Here is a 24,397-nt window from a genome sequence, read left to right as displayed (position 1 = left end):
TCAAGCAATGGCCTATGAGCAACCACACAACCCAATAAAGTGCCATTACAGAACCAGCATTTTTAAAAGTGCAAGAAAACGTACATAATAAGATTAGTCACTCGTGTGAATAGCTGGTTGCATGAGTTGCTTGCTATAAGAACAGTTTAACCACAGCACAATTTCAGAGACCCTGCCAACCTTTTAATGAACTTTTGTGGTAAGAACAGTGCCCACTGTTTATGGCTGACATCTCCATAGAAAGTCACATAATGTCAGCATCACTCATAGAAGCAAAGCATCTAAGACCATTTCACATTAAGATTTACTTTTTCTTAAGGAGGACAAAAACATTACAGAGAAAAGAAAATTTGCCATACAAGACAAAAAAATACAAATTCTAAAATGGCACTTCGTTGGGTTGTCTGGTTCCTCGTGGACCAACGGCTTTCATTCTAGGAAGGTTTATTAGCCTATGAAGTTGGTTCTTTGGGCTGTGACAAGGTGGTTAATATGTGGACAATACGGAAATCTCCAATGTCTTGTAGGCCACCTATCAGAATACTAACAGAACAAAAAACTCAGAGTTCAGCCAGTGCTATTGACCTTTGAAAATCAGGTACACACTGGAGTTTCACAAGCCTAACATCAGTTTTTCATGTTTGTTAATGAGACCTGTTACCGATCTAAATTAAAAATAATACAAAGTTCTTTATAGGTCTTTCATGCGGAAGATTCGTTTGAAAACCAAAAATTGTTCCCCAACCAGAGTGTTCCGGAAACGTTTTGGCTATGGGGTCCGTTTTCATATCTATATTTGCTCACTAATCCCTTGTTAAGATTAATTTTAATATAAACTAGCCATCATTTTCCCCTGAATAACTCACATCAAATAACGGTACAAAAAGATTAATTATTTAAATACTGTACAGTGAATAGATCAAATACGCACGCTACTCGCCCGCAAACAACTCTTATAATGATTAATCCATTTGACTTTTCAGTTGGTAACCTGGCCTTCTGTGACATTCCCAAGTTTGGAAGGTAAATTAAGGAAGTGCGGAGAGGAATGCCTGGGGTTCAGCAGGCAGCTGACTCGACTAGAAAATCGCGGCACTTCTTTACTGGAGGAGGCGGGGCGATCTGTTCTGCACTTGTGTGCGCGTTCTCGTATTCGGTAGCTCGACGTCGAACACGCTAGAAACAGTTTTGGGAAACCTGACGATATTCATCGTTTCATTTTTAAAAGTCGAACGATTTACTTCAGTAAGTAGCCTGCTATGTTTCCAAATGCCTTTACAGTTGACGGCTTTATGGTTTCGTTTGGTGGTGTCACAGCGCAGATATCACACCTAAAGCTTCACGGTAAAAGTAAATCTGGACCTCAGAGAATCTGGGCTCTTTTTATTTAAAAACATTCCTGTTTGGTTCAGGTTTTTGAGATGAATTGTGTGAGGTTGTAACGGACATGGCAGAGTTTTGAGCAGGTGGTGCCATACGGGGCATTTGAGGAACTTGGCCATGTTCGTTGGCTTTCTTAATGAAGCATGCACAGCAAAATTGCAAGTGTTAAATTAACACTTTATATAGATGTATAATATTTATTATACGGTGACGTGTCTCGCTATTGCATGGGCTGTGGGGGAATTGAAGCAGAGTTAGGAGTGGAAACTTGGGGAATGCACTTTGTGTTAGGACCAGGCCCGGTGCCATTGAGGCGAACTAGGCATTCATTCACCTGTGGCGCAGATCATCAAGGGTTTTGGATTTTAAACCCAGCCGCACGGGTTAGTCTACAGAACAGTTGGGTGTCGTAGTAAAAGGCTTGGCCTAAGGCGCAAAATAACCAGGCACCGGCACTGGACAGGCACCTCCCCAGAGAGAGCTGAGTGACAGGATTAGGGTGTGAGAGGGGAGCGAATGGTTAAAGAGCAGGAAGAGGCAGACAAGCAGAAGGCTACCTGTTTTCATTATTATTATTATTATTATTATTATTATGTTGGAAATGTCCCCTTGACCCATGAAGTGGTAGGGCACCGTTTATATCGCGATACACGAAATAAAAAGCCAGCCCGCATTTTGAAGATTCCCCCGGAGAAGGGGCTCCTGTGTGCCTTATTTGACAGGTCGTGACAATACTTTAAGTATATATATATATATATATATATATATATATATATATATATATATATATATATATATATATATATATACCTAATAATAATTAATAAGATAAGAGTTAATGTAACGCTGGCGATTTGGCTATATCTGCACGGTCATTAACTGGTTTTCATCTCCTCGTAACTGGGCTTATGTCAGTTGTTTCAATTCCCTAGTGTGCAGGAGTAACATGTCCATTTCACTATAGGCGCAGAACTGAAATCTGCAATTCGTAGGCCCCTTAAATATTAAAGCTGCGGCTATATGATTGATTGATTGATTGATTGATTGATTGATTGATTGATTGATTGACTTTAAACTTAATCTGACGACCCATCTAATGCGTCCAGTGACACACTGCGCCATGGCATCGCTCTTAAAGAATCACTCTGGCACCTTCATTTTAAGAATGTATGTAAAGATATAGGTCGTGGTTGATTAATAAACAAAGGTGTCCCCTTAAAGAAATGCAACAGCGATACTGTTTTTCAGATGTTGATTCAGTGCTGACATCAAAACCTGCCTTAAGTAAAATACTCGCCTTACCATTTTAAAAACAGTGCATCCTTTCAATCACCTTATATTATATGAAGTTTTCTTGCAGTATCACTCTTAAAAATATTGGTTCTTTAATGGCATTTTATGGTCATTGGGTTGTGTTTCTCCTCGTAGAACTATTGCTTAAGTAAGCACCATTTCATTCTGGGATGGGTTATCATATCATGGTTTTGCTTGAGGCACTTAAATGTCATCTGCTTCTCGATCGACTTTTATTAAAATTACAGGTATACTGTAAAAAATACTTTGTCCTCTCAATTAAAAATTATTAAGTAACTGATTACATACACACGTTTGAGTTTGCTTAACATTTCCTTGAAACTAAAAATGTATACTTGTCTTCCAAAAAAACCCAAACTATAAGTTTTCACAACTTCAAATCATTCACAGAACAGTCCTTACTGCTAGAATGCGACACAAAATGGGCTTGGTATTGGTTACGTCTTTTCTGCTCTCTAGATCTCCCTGGTACTTTCCTTTATGTTTTCTGGGAGTGTCCAGGTGTGTTTGCCTTCTGCTCTGCTGTTGCCCATTGCTTTCCTTTATATTAAACTGTAAAATTCCCTTCCTTGCTGACAATTCTTCCATTTTCTTTAGAGACAGTGTTCTTGTAGGTACCACAGCTACTAAAATCATTATTGCATCTAGGTGGAAATCCCCAGAATTGATGACTGCTTGTTTCATTTTTTTAATTTAATCCATTTAGAAATGTCCACTGCTAGAATTAATAATGATTCATCTATTAACCTGTGGACCTCGGTCGCTGCGACACTAAAAGCTTCTTTTCTTCTTTTTTATGTTCGCACCTTTGCTGTCAGGTATCTCTCATGGTCTTAAGTAGCTGAAACTCCGGAGCCCCGGGGAGGGTCTGGATTTATGATTTTGCTCATTTTCTTTTTTTAAGGGTGTAATTTCCATGTTGGGACGGGTTAGGCCATGGTGTTATTAAAAGTAAGTACTGGCTGATATATAGTTTTTCTTTTTTATTACATTGCTAACACATTTGTTTTTTGTTTTGTTTTTTTACAGTTTGACTGTTTATTTTTATTGATGGAAAATTAATAAAAAATTGATTACAAAAAAAATCATTCACAGATCCTACCAATTGTAAAATTAGAGTTCATGGGATACACGGGCTAGGCTAAACAGAATTTTTTAAATTGCCCCCAACTTAAAATAAGTCATGCTTAGACCACCATTATGCCAATGTAACATATATTCTAGAGTTGGGTCAATGTCCTCTCTAATTGGCAAGGCTAATAAACCTATAAACCTAACTGAATTTGGACAAACTTTAAGGTGCTTATTCAACCAATTCACACACTTGTTGTTTGAAAACTCAAAAATGCTCTTGTAATCAATTTTTCATTGAGATGACGATTTATTTATTAATGTGCACTCAGTGGTCCTATGCCACCATGGAGGATAAGCGCAATAGGACTCGTTATTTACCGGGTTGTGTGTATTTACTTGACAAACATTAGTTGTATTCCTCCGGGCGCTCCGGTTTCCTCCCACATTCCAAAGACATGCAGGTTAGGTGGATTGGCGATTCTAAATTGGCCCTAGTGTGTGCTTGGTGTGTGGGTGTGTTTGTGTGTGTCCTGCGGTGGGTTGGCACCCTGCCCGGGACTGTTTCCTGCCTTGTGCCCTGTGTTGGCTGGGATTGGCTCCAGCAGACCCCCGTGACCCTGTGTTCGGATTCAGCGGGTTGGAAAATGGATGGATGGACATTAGTTGTAATGCCACTCTTTAAAATACCGATTCTTTAATGGCACTTTACTGGTTGTATGGTTCCTGGTAGATCAATATGTTGACAAAGAACCATTTCATTCTCTCCAGGGTTCATGAAGTTGGTTCTTTGAGTATGTGGATAAAGTAGTAATCTTTAGTAAAATAAGCGACCTCAAAAAACATTCATTTTTAAATATAAGATGAACTGCAAATTCTTCCCTCAAATAAGCTAAAGTAGCATGGTTACTTGAAGCCTCTAGCTTGTAGAGTTTTTACCAAAAAGCTGAACCAACTCCAACTCAAATGTCTTACTGTAAATGGATACCACAAAAATGTAAATTGAGTGAGTGGGGATTTTTTTTTTTTTTTGACAGCGCACTGACTTTAAACAGAAGTTAGCAGGCTGCAAGAGAGCAAAACAACGCAGCTAATGAAACGCATTAGTCATTAAAAGCCTACAATTAAAAACAATTAGTTGACGTGGAAAAAAAAACCGAGAGGATGCCAGCTCTGGATTGAGGGTGCAGATATCCATCTGATTACCCGTCTTTTCATTTAACCAGACAATCCGCTTCTTTAGACTTTGCGTTATTTTAGGGATAAAAGGAAAGCTTTTTTTGATCGGCTACTCTTAACAACTAACACAGCTTGCACTTATCATAATATCATAGAAAAACTAATATTTTTTTAATTGGGCGCACACTCGCGCATTTACTATAGCTGATCTTCGTGTCACTGATTATCATTACCAGCAGCTTCCATAAATTCAACTAATAGGCAAAGAAAATACAACGCCCCGCACGGAGAAACGTGAGAACACGACCGAGAAAGGAATTGCGATTGTCACTACAACTGCATGCGTGAGGATCAAGGGGTTCTGAATGTTTCATTTTGATATTCCTACTCACGGACTTCAGAGTACTGGTGTCAAATTACATGGCGCAGACGCCATCTCTGTGCAGTTTGCTCATCATATTCACCGTGTTCCACCCGTCTTCCTCCCCGTATCCCAAAAGCACGTGGTGGCCAATCGAGTATTCAACTTGTTTCCGCATGAGTCTGCTTGTCTGCGTTTGTATATATTTGGTGTCAATTGGGAGTATAAAGGTGCGCCCCCGGGGTCTGTACGCACGCAACTGATTAATTACTAAAAATAAATGTCCAATAAATGGTTGTATTTTGCTCATTTTTATGTTAGTTATCAAGGACTTCGATCATTTCATTCATCCAACCTATGCAACTTTTTCCTGCACGTCACCTATTAAATCAGAGCAACATTACAAATTATTAATTACTGTTTCATATATATAGCTTGAGAGAGGTCACTTCATCTTGTATATTTTGTATTCAGGCATTTGCTTCTTTTGCAAGTCAAAGAGCCGCTCCTGTCGACAAACAGATCCCCAAGCAGCGTTTGAAACTAACGGAAAGGCGCGTGCGCGAATCAGTGGGTCCGCGTCTGCTTGAATGCGTCCCCTGTACAAACAGCAATACCGCGACTGAGCACCGAGCAAACCTCAGACACCACACGCACACCTCAAGACAGAAACACTAATAAACAAAAATATCTTTGTGAAGTAAATAAGAACTGTAAATGTTCCAACTTTCAACCGGATGTTTTCTAAACCAAGGACGCGGAGAAGCTGGAGTCTAGCCCAACAACTACTGGGCACAAGGCATGCCGACACCTGCAGTCCTAAAGTGAACACCCAAACATCAGGGGTCAATTTATCATCACCCACCACTTAACTTACATGTATTTCATAAATGTTTTAACCCAGTCCCAACACCTGAATATGACACCGCATGCAATTTTCTAACTTATTTATGCAAGTAACCAGACAAGCAAAAATAAATAAATAAGTACATTGTTTTTTTTATTTCAATGTCGTTAACGGATCTTGTGCGCGCTTTCATAATTTCAAAATTTTAAACGTGTTATTGTAAGTGAGATTTGGGTCATAACAATTTATGACATGTGACTTGGAATATGATATATATATAGCGGCAAGCTCATGGCGGCGGCACGGTGGCGCAGTGGTAGCGTTGCTGCCTCGCAGTTAGGAGACCCGGGTTCGCTTCCCCGGGTCCTCCCTGCGTGGAGTTTGCATGTTTCTCCCGTGTCTGCGTGGGTTTCCTCCGGGCGCTACGGTTTCCTCCCACAGTCCAAAGACATGCAGGTTAGGTGGATTGGTGATTCTAAATTGGCCCTAGTGTGTGCTTGGTGTGTGGGTGGGTGTGTTTGTGTGTGTCCTGCGGTGGGGTTGGCACCCTGCCCAGGATTGTTTTACTGCCTTGTGCCCTGTGTTGGCTGGGATTGGCTCCAGCAGGACCCCCGTGACCCTGTGTTCGGATTCAGCGGGTTGGAAAATGGATGGCTGGAAGCTCATGGCACTATTTTTAAATAGTTGTGATGCCCAACCACCCCCACCTCTCTAACCCCAAGCCAAAATACCAAAGTTCGCCCATGATTTGAACGTTTATCTGCACGGGCTTCGTCGATCTGAAATCCCATTTTCCTTTTATGGCATCAAAGACGTGGCATTGGTGACTGTGAGATTCTATGTGCCAATGGACCTGTCCAGCTAATTGTTTCCTGACTTGCCCTGCCGGCGACGCAAAACTTTTTTAACTGATTTAACAGAGCAGATCAATGCCCTGCACGGTTTGGCGAATGCAGGAAGCGTATATGCGCATTATAATTTTTATGTTATTGAATAAAAATCTAATAATAACACTTCATTTAACAATAGAAGTATGAATCAACCTCAGACTTCCCAGTTCCGTTTTTCAGAGTGCTGACTGAGTTGCACCTTTGAAGTAGCCAATCAGAAAAACAAAAACAACGCTGTATATGTGAAATTTATGACAGCACGCTAGACTCCATAAATGAGCAAGCGCATTAGACCCTCAATCGCGGAGTCTCGGAATGCTACAGACTGTCCTGACAGTGTCTGACTGGTGCAAGACATGACCGCTCTGGGGGGACGCACGTGCGACCAGTTCACAGGAGTGCAAAACGTACAGATGTCACACACATCTAAGGTGGGAACACAAACTTTGCAGCTGAAGCTTGCGACCAGAGCCCTACAGCAGGTACATAACAGCCATCCTGCACCTTCACTGGCTTGGAAAATAAAATCCTGTAAAGCTTTAAATGGCCTGGCGCTGGACTACATCAGCAACCTCCTTAATCACTAAGCTCCTGTCTGGTCCGTCGTTTCTGACGATCTCCTTGTGTCTCATGTAAGAGTTAAATTTGAATCATGGTGTATGTGTGCACTTGGCATATGTGTCTGAGTCTCATATCCTTCTTTTTCCTATAAACATCTTTTTTCCTTTTCCTTCAATTTATCTCTTTTTTTGTTTGGTAGTACTCAAAACTGCAATAATCATTTCTTGATCTTTATTTTTCTCTTGCTCCATGCGTGCCTTGGCTTCCTGACACTGTCTAATGCTCTATCCTTTATTACACTTTCCCATTTTTCAAACTTGTCCAACCTATATGGACCCGAGCCATGACACCCCGAACCAGCTTTTGCCACTAACATTCTCTTTATCTCCTGCGCCTCATTTAAATCTCATGTTCCTTCCTCTGGCCACCTTCCATTACTCTGTTTATGCCATTTCTTACACTCTTTTCCAAACTTTAAAACCTGTCTTCTGCTCTATGAATTTACGGGGCAATCCACCCTTTTTCTTTTCCCTTTCTTTAGTTTTCTTATCTAAGCTTTTGCGTTCAAATCTATATTTCACACAACAATGCTGCACACCCTGTCTCTGACAACACTGAGGACTTTCAGCCAATGAATTATTCAGCAGGTGTCAAGAAACGTGACGGGGGTCTTTTATATACTAACGGCAATACCCCTGTATAGCGCCTCATTGGTGCTGGAACTAGCATCCAGGTAGCCTCATGCGTTAAAGACTTCTGTTTTGTGAACATTTTAAGAGCCCTTTCAAAGTTCAAAGAAACGAATTTTATATGCAAAGTAACCGTTGCTAGAATGAAATGGTTCTTTGTTAAGCAATGATCGAGGAATCACACAATTGATTGGCTCCGTTTGTTCGTTTGTAAGTGTATACTGTATGTAACAGGGACCATCATATATGATCTCCTACAAGCAGTGCCGGTGCTTATTTTGCATCCATAGGCCATGCTTGGGCAGCACGGTGGCGCAGTGTGTAACGCTGCTGCCTCGCAGTTAGGAGGCCCGGGAGTTTGCATGTTCTCCCCGTGTCTGTGTGGGTTTCCTCCGGGTGCTCCGGTTTCCTCCCACAGTCCAAAGACATGCAGGTTAGGTGCGTTGGCGATTCTAAATTGTCCCAAGTGTGTGCTTGGTATGTGTGTGTGTGTGCACGCCTTGCGCCCTGTGTTGGCTGGGATTGGCTCCAGCAGACCCCCGTGACCCTGTAGTTAGGATATAACGAGTTGGATAATGGATGGATGGATAATGGATGGATGGAACCCAAGCTTATAGTCCGCCAGTCGACTGTTCTGTATACCCATGCGGCTGGGTTTTCCCCCCACTTATGATCTGCGCCCTACAGTGGGCGAATGTCTAATTCTCCTTAATGGTGGTGCCGGCTCTGCCTACAGGTAATAGTTTTTGTCGAAAAATTATGTCGAATTGTTCTTTTAAAGAAAGTACGTGGTTGGAAGGATGGATGGATGTGGGAGCTTGTGAAGCCTGTAGCGATAAGAAGACACTGCGCACCATGATTTCTTTGTCTGCGGTAACCTTTTTCCGCAATGTAGAGATGATGGTTGAGGTTACAGGCGGGCAGTGTGGCTTAGTGGTTAAGCCTTTGCTAAATTCGCCTCGTGTCTATGTGTGATGGGCTGCCGCCACGTTCAGGGATTGTTCCTGCATGCTTCGCGCCCCACGATCCTACTCTGGACAAGCGGGTTTAAAAGATGTTGATATATCCTTTCCTTTTGTTTCTCACAATTTTTGCAAAAATCACAGTGTGCCAAGTTCGCCAGTGAATCTATGCGCTCGCGCTTTGGATCAGGCAAAACTCCGCAGTAATTTAACGCAAAAGTCTCTGTTGTCGTAACTCTGTGAAAATAAAACATCCTGACTCCCCAATGGCCTGTTAGTGAAGTCTGTTTGTTTTTGCAGGGCAAAATTCAACAGCAGCTTAATACGGCTGACCCGAAAATACGTGAAAATTGAATTGGCTAAATGTGATTGAACTCTTGGGGTGCCCGTTAAATATTATTATATTATTAATTGTCCAGTGCTGTATGATAGTGAATTTACCTGCGTGTTGTGCCTGGCAAAACAAATTGAAGGCGTATGTTCCTCTTGTCTGTAAAAAGCGAAGTTACTTAAGTTGATTTCAGGCTTAAGAGTGTCAGTTAAACATCGCCAGTGCAGTAGAGTGTGCCAAGGTTGCCAGTGAATTTGACTGGTATGCCCGCATGAGGTTCAAATGCAATCATAATGTGCTGTTTCTTTTATTGTTAATCAAAGTTTGTATCACTAAGCCCCTTATTGTTACACCCTCGTTTTTATTTCACACCTTGGAGATGGACGGCTGCAGAGACTCGCATGTCGCTCGTTTGCCCGATTGAAGAGACGCTGCAATAAATCTGTAAACTTTGCGGTTAATGCTTTGATCTGAATATGAGTTGTTTATTTAAACTGAATGTGTGAATTAATTAAAAAATTGCAGAGTGTTAAAGTAAAAAAAATAATTCGAATTTATCTTTTAAAAGTTTCATGCGAGGAGTGAATTAATTCCAGTATTATCTCGCGATCCTCGAATTGGATTAAGCAGGTTCTGCAGTGGATGGCTGTTGATAGAGAGTTTGTTTTAAAAGGTCAAATTCTGTCAAGAAAGCGTTTAAATCAAAATTAATATTTAACTCTGATTAATTGGAGTTCACCCTTTTACAAATTAAAATGCATGGTTCTTCAGAGCGATACCACAGTGGAAAAGCATTTTTGGTTCCCTAAACAAGAATGTTGCAGAAGAACCTTTTATTTCCATCCATAACAAGGCTCCAGATTATAATAGATTTGTGAAATGGCATTACTAGGGCTCTCAATGCATACAATCAGGTTTTCTTGATCTGTATGGGGTAGCCCACTGGCGGACCTACAAATTGGAGATATGGGCAGCATTGAGACATCTTGCTGAGGGCGGCACGGGGCGCCCGAAGTAAAAAAAAGGAAAGTTAAGGGGCGCACTCCTTAAAATGTATACGGTAAGTACACAGAGGTACGCTGTTTATGTAACTGAAAGGGTGCGCACTCAGGATAGTCGGACTCTGATAATAATTCCTGCTCCCCCGCGCCGCCGTTAAGTCATGTCAGTGAATAATAATAATAATAATAATCATTCCACTCACTTACGTGTTTCATTATAAAAAAATAAAATATTTCGTGTAGCCTATTCAGTCGCTCTGAGGGGAAAAGGAAAAAAAACATTAAAAATTTGGCCGTACGCTACACTTCATTAAAATTTGATACAAAAAATAAGATAAAATAAATACACAGTAACAAGACCAAAAACCCATCCATTTTCCAACCCGCTGAATCCGAACACAGGGTCACGGGGGTCTGCTGGAGCCAATCCCAGCCAACACAGGGCTCAAGGCAGGAAACAATCCTGGGCAGGGTGTCAACCCACCGCAGAATAATAATAATAATAATAATAATAATAATAATAATAATAATAATAATAATAATATAATTTTTATTTATATAGCGCCTTTTCCGTTTATGAAAGCGAAGGGGCAAACGCTATGTAAATTCCGCGTAATGTACAGAATGGGGCGCCGTGGCGACACCGAAGGGGACCCCCGTTCGTCTAAGTTTAATAGTACAGACTGCAGATGGATACCGTAGAGCATCCATGGGCTCCAATTTGCATGACTTTGACCGTCACTTGGTACATTAAAGATTTCTGTTTTGTTCACATATTAGGAACTACTTTAAAGTCCTAATATCCATATGCAGAGAGCCCTTCCCAGGATGAAATTGCTCTTTATCAATCACTGGTTCTATAGGAATCACACAAAAAGAGCCGCTAAAGAACCGTTTATTTTTTAAAAGTGGAGTTTATCGCATGGCATTCCATATATAAAATAAAGTTCAGTCAGTGTAGAATCATCAAGAAAAAACCCGAAGTAGACAGATTGAGTCCATATAAACAAAAAAGATGAACTTCAGGAGACCGCAAAGCAAATCAGCGGAACACTAAGCAGAGAGACAAGAGGGCATTAGCTGTTCGTACGCGATGGGCGTATAAAAGGCCACCTTTTAAAAGATGTCAAGAATGTTTAGTTAACTCAGTAATTTAATTTACTTGCACGATTTAATACTACTTGTACTAATGCTAGTAGTAGTATTAATAATAATAATAATACATCAGTTTTCAAATTCACTTATGGTCGCTGATATTAACAGGTCCTTGCGCATCTCTGTACAGCACATTGAAGAGAGAAAGATTAGAGTAAGAGGCATGCCGCAGTTAAGAATTTTGTTTTCAGGTCTAACCCAGTTTTTAAACCCGGTACCCACCTCTAGTTTGATGGAACGCGGGATGTCGTAGAGACCGTCCATCCCGCAGGCTGCTGTGCTCGAGTCTGTAGCCGCTGTTATCCCGTGTGCGTTCTCTGCTGAGCCTCCCACTATGCTGCGCTCCAACGCACCGAGTCGTTTCCTGGCAGAGCTGCAGTCAGGGTGGAATGTGTTTTTCGGTTCTCTTTTAATGTGTTATGAAAACACCAGCACCCTCGTGAGTTTTTTTTAAGTACCCTTCCTTCCGTTCGCCGCTCCACGCTCTGCAAAACGAACGAATCCATCATAATGTAACCGTTTTTTTTCCCCTTATACTTGAGTTCCATCGACATCAGGTTCAAACTGATCCCTTTCGTCTCAGGTGTCCCATTAGAGCCCTAGTATATGTTTGACTTTCTTACTTCTTATCGCTCTTAAAAACAAGGTGCCAGAGTCCTTCAAAACGATGGGGTCCATTTTTGGTTCCCAAAAGACCCGTCCACACGAAGACCCTTTGTTTGTTTAGATCTGCGACAGGCAGTAACAGATTTGTGAAATACCAATGTCCCCTGATTTAAAAGGACTGTTGCAACATACAATAACACAGATTCAGTTCAAGTTTTCTTAATCTGTTAGCGTCCTGCTGTAGCCCACCATACATTAAATATTTCAGTTTTTGTATATACTTACTAGGACATTTATCAAAGTAGAAAGAACCAACTTCATATGCAAAGAACCCTTCCCAGAATTAAATGAGGAGCCACACAACTCAAGTGCCATTAAAAAAGCAGTATATTTAAGAGTGTATCCAAACTTGACCTAAACGATTGTCTTACAGTTTTCCTCCTCCAAAATTTCAATCAACTTTACCCACACGTATTCTCCTGCTTCTTTAATAGACTTTGAAGATCGCATCCTCGGTCTGTTTCAAGATATATTTCTGTAAGTAAACATCTGGGAATATTGAAAATCTTCTTTCTTTTTTTAAATTTCATTGATTTTATTGTAATCATCCCATACAAATAGATCGATTTTTACAAAAAATAGGATTGAAAACAAATCAACCCACACCCCTGAGAAAGAGAGCATGGCCAACACAGTAAAACGTAAAGCTAGTAAAAATAAATAAATTGATGACTTTAATAGGCAGATAAAGATAAATGGAGAAGAAAAAGAAATGGGAAGAGAATCTGCTTCCTTAGTGCTTTAAGAGCTTATTCTATAATATTATTAATTAGATCCTGCCAGGTTTTGAAAAATATCTGCACAGATCCTCTAAGTGAGAATTTGATTTTTTCCAATTTCAAATAATATAAAACAGTTACCCACTGACCTTAAAAGAGGAGAGTTAGGATTCTTCCCCGTTTATCAAAATAAGTCTGCGTGCCAATAGTGTAGTAAAGGCAATCACAGTTTGTTTGTCCTTCCCCACTTTAAGCCCATCTGTGAGCCCACCAAACACAGCTGTTAATGGGTTAGGAGGTATTGGGACATCAAGGCTGTCTGAAAGGTACTTAAAAATGTTTGTCCAGAATGAAGTTAATTTGGTGCAGGCCCAGAACATGTGACCCAGTGAGGCTGGAACTTGATTGCAGCGTTCGCAGGTTGGATTTGCCCTGGAAACATTTTGGACAGTTTTAAGCGAGACAGATGAGCTTGATATATAATTTTGAGTTGAATAATTGTATGCTTTGTGCATATGGAGCTCGAGTGAATTCTCTGCATTGCTACCTTCCACTCCTTTTCTGATATGTTAAGTGAGAGATCTTTGCAAGGGAGGGACTGTAAAATAATTTTATATATTGCAGAAATGCTGTCTGAGTCCTCGAAACTGAACAATATTTTTTCCAACATAGAGCAAGGTGGGAGATGAGGAAAATCTGGCAGGTTCTGTGTTAACAAAGTTTCTAATTTGAAGATCTTCTTTCTTCATAGCAGAGACCACACAATATGTGACAAATGTCAGATATTAGAGGACATTTCCACTGAATATGAATTATTTACACCACAGCAGTACTACACTGCCTTGAGAAAGCATTCAGACCCCTTTACTTTTTACACATTTTGTTATGCTAAAATCATTTAAATTAATCTTTATCCTGATCAAGCATTGCTTAATACAGCGTTTCTCAACCTTTAAGTATTTGTGACCCAAGTTTTCATAACAGTTTTAATCGTGCCCCCCCCCCCCCCCCACTAACGTTTTTTTGAAAGGAGCCCACTAATACCAATTTGTTCTTTTTTAATTAATGATATATCATAGATGCATATTTTATTATACCTACTTAACTTTTATCGACATTTATCTAACTCTATATTTATTTTTCTAGTATCAGAATGTAGTTTAAGTTAATTTGTTTTGGTTTCAATAGATGTATTTTTGATATTTTTGATTCTTGTTTTATTTTTTTCACATCTTCGCGCCCCCCTTTTTGTTACTTCATGCCCCCCTAGGGGGTCCCGCCCCACAGATTGAAAACCACTGGCTTAATACCCCAGAATGACCAAGTAAAAACAAGATGTTTAAAAATTCGGACATGAGCGTCAGTAGGTGTTGTGCCTTAGGAACCAAGTTACCCGAACTATTCTATGACATTTCAGGAATTATTTACCGGTCTGGTGTTGATCTTTCTGATCATAAAATCGGTCATTACAATAGCATTTGACAGGAAGAATTTATAATTAATTGCAGAATTGCAGTATTTGAGGGTTCCTCTAGAGTGCTGCCTGTTTCTCTTGGATGATTTGGCTCAAAAAGTATTTAGCACGTTATCATCTCATAACAGGCTTAAGTTTCGAGTTTGGTATTTTTCCATCCATTTTAGCTCTAGACAGTCCTCAAGAAACTGTGACACACAGACACAGACAGACACACACCCATCATCGAGATATCAATGTTTTTGGTATCAGGGGACCTTAAATTGTTAAGATCCATCTAAAGCTGTTCTAGTGTAGTGCTGAGGCATCACCAGTTGCTCCTCCTGCATATATGATAGCTTATGGTGGGGTAGCAAATTAAATACTAAACAAATTAAAATAAATAAATAAATTTTATTTAATAAGCAAATTAAATAAAAAACTAAAATATTCCTTTGACACAAATGCTCAGACCCTCTCCTCGGTACTTTGTTGAAGTCCCTTTGGCAGCAATTAGAGCCTGCACATCCTCTCAAGCTCAGGGTGTAGCTGGAAGGAGACCATTAGTGGACAGCAATTTGCAGGTCTCTCCAGAAAAAAGCTTGATTGGTTTCAAGTGTGGGCTCTGGCTGGGACACTCAAGGACATTCACAGAGTAGACCCTAAGCCATTCCTGTGTTGTCTTGGCTTTGTCCAGTTGAAAAGTGAACCTTTACACCAGTCTGAGGTCCAGAGGGCTCTGCATCATGTTTTCATTAAGGATATCTCTGTATTTTGCTCAGTTCAACTTTCCCTCAAATTAGAGTCTCCCAATCCCTGCCACTGAAAAACAACCCCACCGTCTGAAACACCACCATGCTTCACTACTGGAATGGTATCCCCCATACCTGATGCTTAGAATTGAGGCCAGACATTTCAATCTTGATCTAATCAGAACAGAGAATTTTATTTCTCATTGTTTGAGAGTCCTTTAGGCAAGGCCGGACTGGGAAGCTTCTTCAGGCCAGGAATCCCAAGTCTTACCCAGGCCACATAACATACAATACAATACAATACAATACAATACAATGCAATACAATACAATACAATACAATACAATACAATACAATACAATACAATACAATACAATACAATTTATTTTTGTATAGCCCAAAATCACACAAGAAGTGCCGCAATGGGCTTTAACAGACCCTGCCTCTTGACAGCCCCCCAACCTTGACTCTTTAAGAAGACAAGGAAAAACTCCCAAAAAATCCCTTGTAGGGGATAAAAATGGAAGAAACCTTAGGAAAGGCACTTCAAAGAAAGACCACTTTCCAGGTAGGTTGGATGTGCATTGGGTGTCAAAAAGAAGGGGATCAATACAATACAATACAATACACAGAACAGAACACAAGTAATCCTCAATACAGTATAATAGTAAAATAAAAATTTTACAAGTACAGAGCAGAATTTAACAGTAGGTGATATCACATAATAGGATTTGGATTTGTTTAGAGTCCTGGAGACCTCAGCCATCAAGCTGCCTCCCCCTATTGGCCATTCCCACAGCTGAGACAGCGCTGGGCCAGCCAATCTGATGAAAGGACCCCTCTACCCAAAGATTCCTGCGATCCGCCATCACAGATGACTTTACCTTAGGTAGTTAAAACAACTTGGCAGGTGGGCAGTGGGCACCAAGTGCCACATTTGAGTACCAGGAAGAGAAACAGAATAGGTGAGGGTTAGTAACAAATTCTAACTATCATATTTCTTATGTTTTAGTACTAATGACTAATAACATAGATGCAGTCTGTACAGTTAATCAGCAGCTCTAGTCAGGGTGTGCTAAACTGAAGTAGTGAGTCTTCAGCCGGGATTTAAAAGCTGAGACCGAAGGGGCATCTCTTATAGTAGCAGGCAGACCATTCCACAGTTTAGGGGCCTTGTAACTAAAAAGCTCGACCTCCCACTGTTATTTTATTAATCCTAGGAATCATAAGCAGACCGGCATCTTGAGATCTTAATGTGCGCTCAGGTTTGTAAATCATGATAAGTACAGATACATAAGCCGGCCCTTAGCCATTTACGGCTTTATATGTTAAAAGGAGGATTTTGAAATCTGCCCTAAACTTGACCGGGAGCCAGTGTAAGGATTTAAGAACTGGAGTTACGTGTTTGTATTTTCTTGTTCTTGTAATAATTCTTGCAGCAGCATAATATACATCAGTTTTCCTGTACAGGCACAGACTCAAAAAAGCAACAAACACCATTTTGTCAGCTTTTACAGATACATTTCACTCTTAAATATTAGTCTCAAGACAACCTCTGATAAAGTGTGAAACAACACTTCATAAATGTAAACACTTCATAAATAAATAAACCATGTAGTTCTATAATATTTATATAAAAAAATGTGCACTGAAGCAGAAAAAGTAGTTGTCAGTGGAACCCACAGTGCATCGATTATGTTTGCAATCTGGAATCTCCACAGCCGCCCTCAGTGTCTGGATGGTAATGCTGAATGCTCTTCTACCAAATTTGAAGTGTTGGTCAGAAAAGACTACTTTGAACTTCTTCAGTAGACAAAAGACTCCAAAAATGTCTTAGTGCTACAGAATTCTGTCATGCATTTTTTAAAGAATGCACTTAGTAAACAAAGAAGTATGAAACATTTCATATAGTCTATTCAGTCACTGTCTCTTATCACAGCACTAAGGTTTAACTGTCAGAGTGTGAGAGACGCACTTAAAAATATTAATACAAACTAAAAACAAAACACGTTCATTAACAAACTTATCATGAAATAAAGAACAACATGTACATTTAAAAACACTAATCATTCCACTCACTTACGTGTTTCATTAATAAAAAAATAAAATATTTCGTGTAGCCTATTCAGTAACTCTGAGGGGAAAAGAAAAAAAAAACGTTAAAAATTTGGCCGTACGCTACACTTCATTAACATTTGATACAAAAATAAAATAAAATAAATACACAGTAACAAGACCAAAACCCATCCATTACCCAACCGGCTATATCCTAATTACAGGGTCACGGGGGTTTGCTGGAGCCAATCCCAGCCAACACAGGGCACAAGGCAGGAAACAAACCCCGGGCAGGGCGCCAGCCCACTGCAGGGCACGCACACACACACTCACACACCAAGCACACACTAGGGACAATTTAGGATCGCCAATGCACCTAACCTGCATGTCTTTGGACTGTGGGAGGAAACCAGAACACCTGGAGGAAACCCACACAGACACAGGGAGCATGTAAACTCAGGTCTCCTAACTGCGAGGCAGCAGCACTACCACTGCACCACCGTGCCACCACCAAAACCCATAAGCATTCAAATACTGTATAATTCAAAGTATTTTATAAAGTTTTAAACAATCTTCATATATAACTTTAATTTACAAAAGAGCCAGACATACACACCTCTCATCATTCTGATCCAGTTTAGCTGTCAGAGCACAAGACGCACGCAAAGTCAAAACTTGACTTGAACAAAAACAAGAAACCATCCAACCAAAAACCAGAAAAGAAACCCTCCACCATTAAACCGAAAGGATTTGTGCCCACTACAGATCAATAACACCTGCTCGTTTTCCAGTACAATAACATTATATAATTTCACCATTAGTTTATTTCAGCAGGCAGCAGCAGGCCACCAGAAAAGCTCCCACTGACTGAAAACGTCAGTCCTGCTCTGCCTTTAGGCGTCTTTTTGGAAACTCAGAATTGCTTTTCATGTGTCATCTGGCCACTCTAGCATAGACTCCATATTAGTGGAGTGTTGCAGTTGTAGTTGTCTTTCTAGATTTTTCTCCCATTTTCACATAGGTCCTCTGAAGCTCAGCCAGCGTGAACATTGAGTTCTTGGTCATCTCCCTTACCAAGGCCTTTCTTCCTTGAAGTTTTAGTTTAGCCAGGTGATCAGCTTTTGCAAGAGTTGCGGTTGTTCCAGACCTCTTCGGTTTACGAGTTATGCAGGTCACTGTGTTTTTGGGAACCTTCACTGTTGCAGAATTTCTTCTGTAGCTTTTCCCAGATTTTTGCCTCAACACAATCCTGTCCATCAGCTCTGCAGGCAACTCCTTTGACCTCATGGCTTGTTTTTACTTTCCCGTATACGAAGTATAGGGAAAGTATTGTAATCGTCTAAAGATTCCATCTCAAGATTTTGATGAATCTCAACGTTTTAGACCTCCCGGAGTCAGAAAATAGCATTGTTGGAATTATGTCTGTGTGTCTGTGTGTGTATGTAAACACGATAACTTGAGTAAGCTTTCACTTTGGTCAACCAAATTTTGCATACAAGTATTAGGTACAAAATGTAGATTTCTATCAACTTTTGGGTTATTTCTGTTCTGAAGTGTTACTTTACCTTTAATTCATGAAGCTGAAGAGTCCGATTTATTTAACTTTACTTTTATAATAATTGTTCAATATATCATTAATTTGATTTGATTTGTTGTTGATGGTTCTATAATGTACATAATATAAAAATATAATCATTGTCTTGCGGTTTATTCCTTAAATATCCATCCCCATATGAGAAGGTCTAGGGGAGACCACTCCTGATTTTTTACTCTGATATATGTTGTCATCTATTAGACCAAGGGTCCTCAATCACAGTCCTGGAGGGCCGCAGTGGCTGCAGGTTTTTGTTCCAACCCGGTGGCTTAATTAGAAAGCAATTCTTGCCAATAATTTAATTTCATGGCGTGTTGGTGCTTTAACTCTGCTATGTCAGGCCATTCTCATTTCCTCGATTTTCTTCCCCTTTTTAAGGATATCATTCAAATGATTTGAAGGCTAAAATGGAGGAGTAATTCTCAGTCCTTCATTTATTTCTCTTCACTTTTCGTCCAAGTATTTAATTAAACCCAATAGTGCCTGATAAATACACACAGGTGTAAATGGTGAAATGCTGGTCTCTTGTCATTTGCATGTTATTGCTAATTAGGAGCAATTAAAAACCAATACAGCTGTTTAAGACTAAAATAAGCAATAAGGGCTCAAAATCTTAACAAGTGAGACAACTAAAGTGAAGCAGAAGTGTCACTTGAGCAATAAGTGCTTCTTATTAAGCAACTGGGTTGGAGCAAAAACCTGCAGCCACTGCGGCCCTCCAGGACCGTGATTGAGGACCCCTGCATTAGACCCTCTATAGACAAGTGGGTGTCTTTCCTTATTAGTCCAATCAATTGAATTAACCACAGGTGGTCTCCAAACAAATTGCAGAAACATCTCAATGATGAAGGGTGGCACGGTGGCGCAGTGGGTAGCGCTGCTGCCTCGCAGTTGGAAGACCCGGGGACCTGGGTTCACTTCCCGGGTCCTCCCTGCGTGGAGTTTGCGTGTTATCCCCGTGTCTGTGTGTCCTGTCATCTGGACACTTTGATTAATAACTGGTTTAGAGCACCATTGATGGCAGAGTCCTGCTTTGTTCTTGTTGCTAGCTATCAAGTGAATGCTTTGTCTAATGCAGTGTTTCCCAGCCTCGGTCCTGGGGACCCCCTGTGACTGCAGGTTTTTGTTTCAACCAGATTCCTAATCAGTGACAAGACCTGATAGCACTGATCTCATTTAATTGTGATAAAGACCATGGAGAGGCTGCTGCTTCACCACCTGAGGCCACAGGTTCAACACGCCCTCAACTCTCTGCAGTTTGCATATCAGGAGAAGGTGGGAGCGGAGGATGCCATCATCTACATGCTACATCGATCCCTCTCTCACTTGGACAGAGGCAGTGGTGCTGTAAGAATTATGTTTCTAGACTTCTCTAGCGCCGTCAACACAATCCAACCTCTGCTCCTTAGGGACAAGCTGACAGAGATGGGAGTAGATTCATACCTGGTGGCATGGATTGTGGACTATCTTAAAGACAGACCTCAGTATGTGCGTCTTGGGGACTGCACGTCTGACATTGTGGTCAGCAACACAGGAGCGCCACAAGGGACTGTACTTTCTCCGGTCCTGTTCAGCCTATATACATCGGACTTCCAACACAACTCGGAATCCTGCCACATGCATAAGTTCGCTGATGACACTGCTATCATGGGCTGCATCAGGAGTGGGCAGGAGGAGGAATATAGGGACCTAATCAATGACTTTGTTAAATGGTGCGACTCAAACCACCTACACCTGAACACCAGCAAAACCAAGTAGCTAGTGGTGGATTTTAGGAGGCCCAGACCCCTCATGGACCCCGTGATCATCAGAGGTGACTGTGTACAGAGGGTGCAGACCTTAAAATACCTGGGAGTGCAGCTGGATGATAAATTAGACTGGACTGTCAATCCTGATGCTCTGTGTAAGAGAGGACAGAGCCGGTTATACTTTCTTAGAAGGCTGGCGTCCTTCAACATCTGCAATAAGATGCTGCAGATGTTCTATCAGACGGTTGTGGCGAGCGCCCTCTTCTACGCAGTGGTGTGCTGGGGAGGCAGCATTAAGAAGAAAGACGCCTCACGCCTGGACAAACTGGTGAGGAAGGCAGGCTCTATTGTTGGCATGGAGCTGGATAGTTTGACATCTGTGGCAGAGCGACGGGCACTCAGCAGGCTCCTATCAATTATGGAAAATCCACTGCATCCACTAAACAGTATCATCTCCAGACAGAAGAGCAGCTTCAATGACAAACTGCTGTCACTGTCCTGCTCCACTGACAGACTGAGGAGATTGTTCCTCCCCCAAACTATGCGACTCTTCAATTCCACCCGTGGGAGTAAACGTTAAGATTATATAAAGTTATTGACTGTTATACCTGCATTTTTATCAATCTTTAATTTAATATTGTTTTTTATATCAGTAAGGTGCTGCTGGAGTAAGTGAATTTCCCCTTGGGATTAATAAAGTATCTATCTATCTATCTATCTATCTATCTATCTATCTATCTATCTATCTATCTATCTATCTATCTATCTAATTAGCTGGTGTTATTTTTCTTTTATTCTACATTCAGAAAAGCACAGCAGCATGATTTTTACATTTATAAGACATTTAGAAATATTCCTGCTTTTGCTATAGATTTAAATGCTTAACTCTCTTTTGTTGATTTCATTCTATTTTGCCTTTTTTCTGTGCAGTTTTTCCCTTTCGCTGTATCTTATTAATGACAATTAAAAATGAGCAGAGCAGACACGCTGTCAAACAACACTGAATAATCAAAGGTTGCAAGTACTTTAGCATCAGACCCACTAATTAGTAAATAATAGATTAATTAAACAATTAGAACACCTGGAAAAGTAGAATGAAAATCAAGATGAAAATATTGTTAAAAAGAAAAAAATACATTATTCCCATATAACTGCTTGGTACATTTTATTATATATATACTGTATATATATTTTACCAAACTTAGTTTTCTAATTTCTATATTGTTCCTAAAACACAGAACTTGGGAAATAACACATCACTTAATTAGCCCAGGAGTCCAATTAAAAACAGAAGCTGGTTGGAACAAAAACCTGCAGCCACAGGGGGCTATAGGACCGAGGTTGGGAAACACTGGTCTAATGTGACCATAAAATACATTTACTTATTTTGGCTGACACCTTTATATCCAAGGCGACTTACAATATTTATGATACAATTGGTTCCATTTCTCTTGGTTTTCCTACTGGACTACAGCTTAGGGTCACACAGTGTCAATAGTAGGATTTTAACCCACAACCTCAAGGTTTAACTTAACCACTACACCACACTGCCTGCTATTAAATAAAATATGGGAGAACAGAAATATCACTAACTACTGTATGTGTATTTATTTATATACTCCATGGCACTGAACTGGATTAAACAGGTTTGAAAATGGATCAGCACATTATGTTAAACAGTGCTATTTATTTACAAAATTACCCACTTAATTCAATTCAGAATTTCCAGGGGGCCAAAAAATATCTGACAGCAATGAACATAAGGGAGGAGCAAGACCCTGACAAGATGCCAGTCCATTGCAGGGCCCACCCATGCATTTCAATTCATAGCTTATTATCAAAAAATTAACCTAAAAGACTCATGTTTAGGGATGCACCTGGAGAAAAGCCTACACAGACATGGGGAGAAACTGTAAACTCCACACTGGCAGTAACCGGGAGAGCTGCATGGAAATGAAGAATCTGCCTTACAAAGTACACCACAGCAGGACACTTAGCACACGTGTTCACATTTTTTTGTACTTTGTTCATTTTCTTGCTATTGTGTTGACAGTGTGGTTTAACAAGTAAGGTGTTAGGCTGCAAACAACAGAGGAGACAATTCAGCCACCATTTCCGACTCCCTCTCTGGCCTGAGCAAGTCACCTCATGTGACAGTGTTCCAGTTACAGAAATAAACACATACTGCTCACAACAAAAAGCAGCTTTATGAAATAAAGTTACAGTGCCATCCATAATGTGTGGGACAAAGACACATTTTTTTTACCTTGATTTACCCCTCTGCTCCACTGTTTAAAATCATAAATCAAACAATTCAGACGTGACTAAAGTGCACATTGCAGACCTTCATTTAAGGTGATTTGCACACATTTCAGTTACATAACACTTTTTCTAAATGGTCCCCCCATTTCAGGGCACCATAATGGATGGGACAATTGGTGTCACAGGTGTTTGTGATTCCTCAGATGGGTTTCATGGCTTCACAAGATACCTCAGTTTGCTTCTACCCTTTGGAGTCCATAGTCACCATTGTTCAATGTGAGGACAAGAGCTGTGCCAGTGAAAGCAAAGAAGCTGTTATGAGGCTAAAAACAAGAATAAAACCATCAGTAAAACCTTAGGATGACGAAAATCAACTGTCTGGATTATCATGAAGAAGAAATAAGGTACTGGTGAGCTCAGTCATCACAAAGGGACTGGTAGACCAAACAAGACCTCCACTGCAGATGACAAAAGAATCTTCACTATGGTAAAGAAAAAGCCCCCAACACCTGTCCAACAGATCAGACACAGTCTTCAGGGGGCTGATGTGTGTGCGTCAGAGACGACTATCAGCAGAAGACTTTATGAACAGAAATACAGAGGCCACGCTGCAAGATACAAGCCACAAAAACAGCATGGCAGGTTACAGTTTGTGAAAAGAGGACTTGATAGAGCCTGGAGAATTCTGGGAAAAGATCTTGGGGACAAACGGGACAAAGATGAACCTCATCAGAGTGATAGCAAGAGCAAAATATGCAGATGAAAAGGAACTACCCAAGGTTCAAACCAGACCATGCTATCTGTTAAACATGGCTAACAATCCTTCTTAGTGACCCAGGATGTAAACTAGACCTAAAGGTTGACACATATTGGTTCTCGAGAATAGGTTGGAAACATGGAGGCCAATACATCATGGTTAATACTACTTACCAACCAATGGTGTGTAACTCCCACCATACTGTCCTCTGCTGGAGGCATCAGCCTTCAGCCTGCTAACCCAGTGTGATGGAAATCAATAATGCTCTGGCATCCTGACCCAGGATATATGAAAAGCTACCTGGCCAGGAGGCCCTCATAATGGAAGCAGAACATCAGTGGATGGGCATCCCAGCCAGGATAGTTGGTGTTTTCTTTCCCGGTCAGGACTACATAATGTAAGGACAGAAGGACACTGCTTCACAGGTCTGTTTGCTCTCCCAATATGCCAGGTGACACCATCTCTCTTCTGGGACTTCTGTCTGCACTTCCACAGAGCTACCTGGGAGTTGTTGTCCTAATGGGCAGCCCTGCTGGGTTCCTTGGGTGCCGCCATGGAGGAGCTGCAGAAGAAGGACTTCTTCGGTTTATGGAGGTTGAACCAGAAGTGTTTTCTGGGTGGAATGTTGTGGCCTTAATTATGTTATG

General features: G+C 40.7%; 1 protein-coding gene across 1 annotated transcript in view; it reads right to left on the bottom strand.

Annotated features, from left to right (window-relative positions):
* Positions 1-12,182, bottom strand: part of LOC114657275 (C-X-C chemokine receptor type 5) — a 29,818-nt gene extending 17,636 nt beyond the window's left edge. Inside the window, exon 1 of the mRNA XM_028808996.2 lies at positions 11,967-12,182. Within this exon, the coding sequence (XP_028664829.2) occupies positions 11,967-12,008 (42 nt within the window). The 5' untranslated portion in view covers positions 12,009-12,182. The remainder of the gene's footprint in view (positions 1-11,966) is intronic.
* Positions 12,183-24,397: the final 12,215 nt, after the last annotated feature.

The sequence above is a fragment of the Erpetoichthys calabaricus genome, chromosome 9, assembly GCF_900747795.2.
Source record: "Erpetoichthys calabaricus chromosome 9, fErpCal1.3, whole genome shotgun sequence".
NCBI lineage: Eukaryota > Metazoa > Chordata > Cladistia > Polypteriformes > Polypteridae > Erpetoichthys > Erpetoichthys calabaricus.
Note: the sequence above shows the minus strand (reverse complement) of the source record. Positions and strands in the feature narration are given on the sequence as shown.